The following is a 7,591-nucleotide window of genomic DNA, read 5'->3' on the forward strand; positions in this document are numbered from 1 at the left end:
TTAAATTCTGTTACTCCCCTCAAAGATCTTTCCAGTTCATCTGCAGTGAAGTGTAACTAAGTCTGAGGGACCTGTAATAGATGTTTTTTTCATTATTGAAGTTTCTCTGGGAAGCAGGTGATGACTAAGAGTAAGTGCATGGTGTAGCACGACGGAAGGAAACAGAGGGGTTACCACAGAAGTAGTAAGGAGTACAACAGGTGAGACACATAAAGCACAATGTATGTAGATTATGTATGTAGTCATACTGAACTGATCATTTTCTGCCCTCTTATTTATCCTCACTCATTTCTGATCTTCAGCATTATTTCATTAAATTAAATTTCATACCAAAGGCACTTTCTACTTAAAATAAAAAAGTGCTGTATTAGAGGTTAGAAGACAAAGAATACATCACACTTTACAGTAAAATTTCACAGTAAAAAGAGTCTCTGTCTAGTCAGCTGGCAAGAACAGCAAGTGTATGCGGACTCCTCTGAAAACAGTGTGCATGATCAGACTCCAGCTGAAATTAATGAAAGTCTTTCCACTGACTAAACTGAAAGCAAAATTTAGGGTTCCTATCCTTATTTTAAGAATGTGTAATACAAAATATATCCTTACCCCCACTAGAAGTATGAGAAGATTAAACAGCTTTTGTTTCTGTACTGGCTGTGCCATGGAGTAGAAATGTTAAGCCTGAGTCATATCCATTATTCAAGTAAAGCCTTTATTATTAGCTGATTTTAACTGTTTTCAAGTGATTGAGCAGATGCTCTGAAATTCAAGAAAGGCTTCATGGATTGTTCACAATACAACAGAATTACTGGTAAAGAGCTCTTTTCAGTTGAAAAGAAATCTGTGCCCTTCATTCTGCTAAATCTGCAAGAGCTTGCCTTTTTGCTAACAAAAAGGTTACAGTGTTAGTGCTTCTGTTCTCAAGTCGTGAAAAAGAACCTTTACTGTTGTTTCATCTAGTATTGTTATTGTTGCCATTGAAACACCTTTCACATCCCTGAAGGATGCATCTATAGACAGAGTTGTTCTTGGCAGTGTGTCACCAAAGGTCAGGCCAGAGTTCCAACATAACACTTCAAAATAGTGGGAGAATTATCTAATAGCCAGTTCAAGCAGTAACACCTTGTGATATCAGTGGCAAATTAGATGGTTTCCCTGGAGCAACCCTCTTTCATGAAGAAGTGGAAAGTGAGATACTGGTAACAGTATGTTGTGTTATGGGCTTCTTGTAATGGTAAAAGTAATGAATAATGAAACTTACACAAATGAGCAATTAAAATTGTACAATATGAACTTCCTTAAAATAACAGCATAAGCTGCAGGTAAGAACTAGGAAAATTTGAAATTCATGGCTACAGGGTGATACAGGGTAAAATGCATAATCTGGGAAGTAGGCTTAGGCTGCTGTTCTACAAGCAATTGAGTCAGCATAGTAGCTTGTTACCACCAGAAAGATCTTGATCCCCGTTCCATTCTATCTCCCCACACTTATCATGCCTTCACTTCTTCCTCCCTGACACTGCTTCTGGCCATAGGATCATCTCTTGGAATCACAGTTAGATGACTTAGTTGGGGAGGAAGTATGGAAAAGGGCTGACTTTGTTACAGACCTCCTGACTTTATAGAGTAATGAAAACGTTAAGCAGGTATGTTCTGCAGTATAAGTAATGTCTAGTTCAACATCCAGACAAGTAGCTAAGAATATTTTTTTTCAGCAAAGAAATAATCTACCAGAATGCAACAGTTTAGAGGACCTGCCCCAAAAGAGCTTCCTAAGATCCAGGAACTTCTAGTTTAAAAAAAAACACCAAGGTTACAAGCCTGATAGTGAGGATACTTATTTGTGATGTGGAAGAACAATACAGCATGGTCTGCAACCTTGGTCTCATGTCCCAGAAAAATGGGCTAAATATGACCACCACTATGTTACTTGTTCCTGTTCTTCCTAGTTTTTTGTCAAACCTTATAGGAACCACTCAGGGTTGTCCTGATGTGAAAATGTTTTAAATTGCAAAAATTGTCAGCTGAAAAAACATTTCCTGCTCAACTCCTCGTACCACTGGTTTAAACATTGACTTTTTTCTCTATTTTGAGAAATTCTTATTTGTTTCTTTCTGAGATGTTTTACTCCATTTCATGAGAGAACTCAGAGTGGGAAAAACTTTTTAACTTCACAATAACATGTCTGGCATGCAGTCCAGTTTGAATGTTATCATTTAACTGTATTTGGTGCCAGGACTGTACTTGCTACTGCAGAAAAGGAATACAATCAGACAGTTCACAGGAGGTTTGTAAGGATACCAAAAAATCCCACCAGTACTTAACACTCTCGCATGCTCCACTATCATGGCCCATATCCTTTATCCCATTCTCTCCCTGACAAAAGCCCTGGCAGATCTGTCATGAAGCCCCCATTAAATTCCAGCACTGTATTTCATTTCCATACGGTAAGCATGAGTTAGGCAAGTGTAAGCATGGAAATTCAGAATATAATGCATATTGGGTTGTGAGTGGTGGCAGATATGTATTGGTTTTAAAATCACAAAGTACAAAACTGCACACTTTTGTCTTTTGTTTTTAGTATTGCTGTCATACTAAGAGACATGTATCACAATGATCTTTAGTGTCAAAGTTTTTGAGGTTGCTTTCAGAATGTATGCTGTGGTTTCCTTACTTACTTTGTTCTGTTTTGTCCTCTGGCTCCTATTTGGTGTCACATGTGAGCCACTGGAGTTTAACTGAAACTCTTCATAATACTGTGTAAAATTCTAAGCTCTGCACATGCCTGCATGGGGCTTCCCTTAGTTTTGATTGGTAGGAGTAACATATAGCAGAACTCTGATTAGGAGATTGATGTGGTCTGCTCTCTTTCTGAACAGTTCTTACTCAGAGTCTGCCTTCACCATTCTCTTGCAAGATCAAGGTCAAACCATCAGTTACATAATCTGAATATGCATTTTAATTAACAAATAATGATGATATTTTCTTTAAATATTTTAAAGGAAAAGAACCTTGTGCCCCACCCAAGATCCTGGATACTAAAGTGGAGGAGGGTTCTGAAGTACCTATTTTAGAAGACACATCATCATCACCAACAGATACTCAGCAGCATTTATGGCAGGTTTCCACAGATATTGAAAACACTGAAAGGTATGTGTAGCACTTCCTTCTGTCTAGGATTTATTTAGTCTTTCCAATTAGACAGCCAGTATTGCAACTGTTAAAGGCTTTAGTAAATTAAATAACCTATTAACATTTCTGTTACATTTAATATATCTGAGCGCAACTCCTAAAAGAAGGGCAGAGAGAAGTGAGAGAGTAACTTGGAGAATAAAACTGAGCAATTTCTTATTCATTTCTAAGAACTATTTCATATGTAGATGAATGAGGCAACATTGTTTTTAAATCCTGAAAGCCCTAAGACGTTAAAAGCCTGCACACAAAATTGCTGGTCTGCCATCTGTATGTAGAACAGGAACCTTCTGACCTCTTTCAAAACATATCCAAATGTAACTTGCTTTGTGAAATGATATTTCGTTATCATATTTTCCATCTTCTGCCTTTTAGAAAACTTCATGCCAGAGTCCTCCTAAGAGGGGTGACACTGACAGCCCTGTTTCTAAAATTGTCACTTAAAATGCCGGGAGCCTGTCATGGATTAGCGACATGTATTACAATTTCCTTCTGAACAGTGAAACACATTCATGGCAGAAGCTACAAAATGCTGTTAAGGGGTATTAAATTGACATTAATACAAGTTTGTGCTAATTTTGCGACTTAGGATCACATTGTGCCCACCAGCTCATTTAATGTGGAATACTCAAGTGCCAAAATAGATCATAAATTTGGACCAGATGTGACTAGTTAATATCAGACTGGCTTAAAAGTGCTCCCTTATTAAATCTACTGCCCTTTAATTTGCTATGCATCTTCTGATACCTGTATGTGAACCAAATGCTTGACCAATAGATTTTTGTATTTATTGTTCCATTATTTCAGCATATAAAGCTTTACTGTGAGCCATTCCCGATTCAGGCTTCAACAGCCATTCTATTATATCTCTTTCAACTTTTGCTTCCACAGAGATATGAGAGAAATGAAAAACCTTTTAAGTAAACTCAGGGAGACTATGCCTTTACCACTGAAAAACCAAGGTAGGTTTTCTATTTTCTTTGGGTAAGGAAAATTAAAATAGTTGAAGGTTTTGCCTTCCACTCACACTGATAAATTTAGGGTTTTTAATAGGAGTTACAAAAAGAAAAATCTAGGTGATGTCTCTTCCCTACTGATTCAGTGGAGCCAGAATTCAGTATGTGAACTTTGACCTCTCAAGTTTCACAAGGTATTCTGGAATTTTATAGATATGCTATCTGTAGATAAAATAATAGACTTTTGCTGGTGACATGAAGGCAGCAGCAGAAGTAATTTCCTGTGTCAGGAGGCTTTCTTTTGAAAGGTAAAGAAGGTGTAAATTGCAGACTATCACAGGGTTCTTACTGAGTGATGGAGTTTGCATTACCCCTACAAGTCTTGTTGTTTCTGTGACAGGACCCTGACTCTATGCAGAAAAAACACTTCCCTTGCGTCTGCTAACAGCCTGCTTTTCACAGTAGCCAGCTATAAGGCCCCCTATACAAATGCTTAGGGGGGCAGGATCTCCATCCTATGGATGTGTTTAGCAATGGGCCTTCATTTTGTGATGCAGCAGTGTTAAATATTCCACATCTGCAGGGACTCTCTTCATGTGAACAACATTAAAAAGATAATAATTTTCCTTTTTTATTTCTTCTTGATAACGTGTATTTCATAAATGCTGTACAGTCTTCACACCATGGCAGCTGATGAAGTATGCCTCATGTGTCCTAGATCTTGTCCCAAGTAACTAAGCAGTCTAGCATTCATCATAATATGGGAAGAGATGAATACAGAATGGATGAATTCATTATACAAGTAGGAGTTTATGGCAGGATGGCTTGATGGAAAACTATGTGAAAGGAGAAAGGGAATTGCTTATGATACATGCTACAGATGTGCTGTTGTAGAGACTGGAAAAATGCCATGAAGCCTATGCCTAGCCTAGAATAAAGGAGAGTGGTGGAAATAAGGAAGAAAAAGACAAATTTGGGGGACATAAAGCATGCAGAAACTTGAATTCAAAACAGAGATAAAGGCATACAAGAAAATCACTGATCACCTGTGTAGCAGCTCTGAGACATGCCCTAGGATCAGGTAATCATGAGTGCTGTTTCACAGCTCCCACAGACTCCAGCTGTGATCATAGATTACAGATGACCTCTGAGAATGGATGCCCCAGGGATGGACAGTCATACTCATCATTCATAGAGCCTTAAAATTTTTGAAATATTCCAAGACCTTTAATTAATTAAAGCTAGATAACAGCGTAAGTAAATAGAACAAACAACATTATAGGTAGTTAATGTGGTCTGGACTGGAATTTTGACATGTATATGAATTAGAAGCACTGTTTATGAGAATGATTGTGAAATGAATGAATGCCACTGAATAAGCTGATCTTTACAGGACCGTACCCTGCTTTCAGTAGAGTGGTTTACTGTTGATTTCAGTGACAGCCAAAATAAAGTTGATTGCAAACCCACAAAAGCTTTACATAGTAATCTTACTGACTGCATACCAGACCTATCTTTTTCATATACAATTCTCTTAAGTGACAGCAGGAAAGTTACTATACTAAGAAATTCAGTTGATGTGGTTCATAAGTTTGAGTCACAATATTAAATCTCTTATATATGTTCTAATAGTTAATTATTTGCATTACAGTAGTGTCCAGAGCTTACAATCAAAACTAGGTCCCTGATGTAGCCAGAATGGGAACATAATGAGGCATAGCTCTTGGCCGGAAACCGTGCCTGCAGGTGGCTCCAAGACAGCTTGCTGACAGTGCATGAGTTAACAGAAGTACAGGCACTAATGCACACATTTTGTATGTATTTAAAGGAGTTAATATAAAAGGTAGAAGGGTAACCAGAAAAAGGGTGTGCTTATTGTGCTAACTTTCCTAGACAAGTGCTTTTTCTCGTGATGTGCCAGGATGTTCCAGTGTTGCAGTTTTAAATGGAAATTCTCCCTGATGTGCACAAATGGCCACCCAATAAAGGGGTTTTTTATGTTTAAATTAAGCCAGAGTTTAACCTTAGGATCGACTTTTCCAAACTTGCATGTGTGCAAGATCTCAAGGTACTTATCTTCACGTTTTATTTGGGACCCTAACATTATTCCTCCATGCAGGAATATTGTGGCTTAGGTCTCTCAGTACTGGAGGTGTAATTTCTATCATTGAACTGGTATTCTTCTTGACAAAATTTCTGTTGCATTATCATGGAGATCCTGATAATTAGCATCGTAAAACTCTTTTATACAAAATTAAAGTTATTATTTGCTCTATGTGTTGAACAGTGGGATTTGTTACTTGGTCATGTATGTGCTGTGAGGACACATAAATGATGTTAACTCTTTTGTGTGTGTGCATGTGTACGTGCTTTTATTAAAATGTGGGGTTTTTTTCATGATAGATGATAGCAGCCTCCTAAACTTGACTCCGTATCCATTGGTAAGAAGACGGAAGCGAAGGTTCTTTGGACTATGTTGTCTTGTCTCAAGTTAGAAGATTGAGTACAGATGCACCAAGAAAATCACAACTTTGATTAAACCACTGTTATTTGACCACTGAAAATATGAACATTTCTACTCTTGATTAAAAAGTACATTTTCTACACTAGCAAATTCCTTTTTCTCTTCTGCTCCATCCCCCTTTTCAAAATAAGGGTTTTAGTAGTTTAAAGTTATGGTGGTCAAAAACCAGCTGTGGAATAGATCTAGCATAACTAAGAATGTTTTTAAAACTTTTTAAAGTATGTTTTGCATGCTCACTTTCAACCCCTCAGAGAAAAGACACATGAATTATGGTTAACAGATCATTTTAAAGTTTTTTTTTTATTGTTTGAACTGCAGCTGAAAGTTTGTGCATAGTACAGTACTCTTATTAGCATCATATTAAAACACTTGATCATATTCTAACATTCTTTAAGCATAGAAAACTATTTAACAGCAAAAGTATTAAAGTTCTAAAACATATAAAAAATATTGTAACAGAATTTGCACAAAATCTCCAGTTGCTTTTTGTGCTCTCATTCATATTTAGTCTTCCACTATATCTCAATTTAAAAGCTTCATAGAAAAATATCTTAATTTATGATAATACAAAGCATATATGAAAATACTTTGAACTTGTAAATACAGATAAATCATAATACCTACATACTGTACAATGCATAGAAGCAACAGATTTCCTTTTAAACTGATAGTATCTCTACAAGCTTTTGGAAAAAATAAATAATTTATTAAAATAAGATGTATTAAAATAAACAATGTAAAACACAACACCAACCCATTTTGTTTCCAGTAGAATTCAAAGCATGGTGTCTGCATATCACTAACTCCAGTAGGGCATGCCAGAATTCACTTGGACTGTAAGATATTAAGCGTTTTACATTGTTAATAAAGTTTTTTATTTAAATTAAATGTTGTCTTGTTTCTAGTTATATTGCCAGAATAT

General features: G+C 36.6%; 1 protein-coding gene across 1 annotated transcript in view; it reads left to right on the plus strand.

Annotated features, from left to right (window-relative positions):
* RGS7BP (regulator of G-protein signaling 7 binding protein) overlaps positions 1-7,079 on the plus strand; it is a gene marked incomplete at its 5' end in the record, with an annotated part of 36,127 nt that extends 29,048 nt beyond the window's left edge. Inside the window, 3 exons of the mRNA XM_010088029.1 lie at positions 3,000-3,147; positions 4,081-4,151; positions 6,549-7,079. Of these exons, the coding sequence (XP_010086331.1) occupies positions 3,000-3,147; positions 4,081-4,151; positions 6,549-6,640 (311 nt within the window). The remainder of the gene's footprint in view (positions 1-2,999; positions 3,148-4,080; positions 4,152-6,548) is intronic.
* Positions 7,080-7,591: the final 512 nt, after the last annotated feature.

This window comes from Pterocles gutturalis, unplaced genomic scaffold (genome assembly GCF_000699245.1).
Source record: "Pterocles gutturalis isolate BGI_N339 unplaced genomic scaffold, ASM69924v1 scaffold46626, whole genome shotgun sequence".
Lineage (NCBI taxonomy): Eukaryota > Metazoa > Chordata > Aves > Pterocliformes > Pteroclidae > Pterocles > Pterocles gutturalis.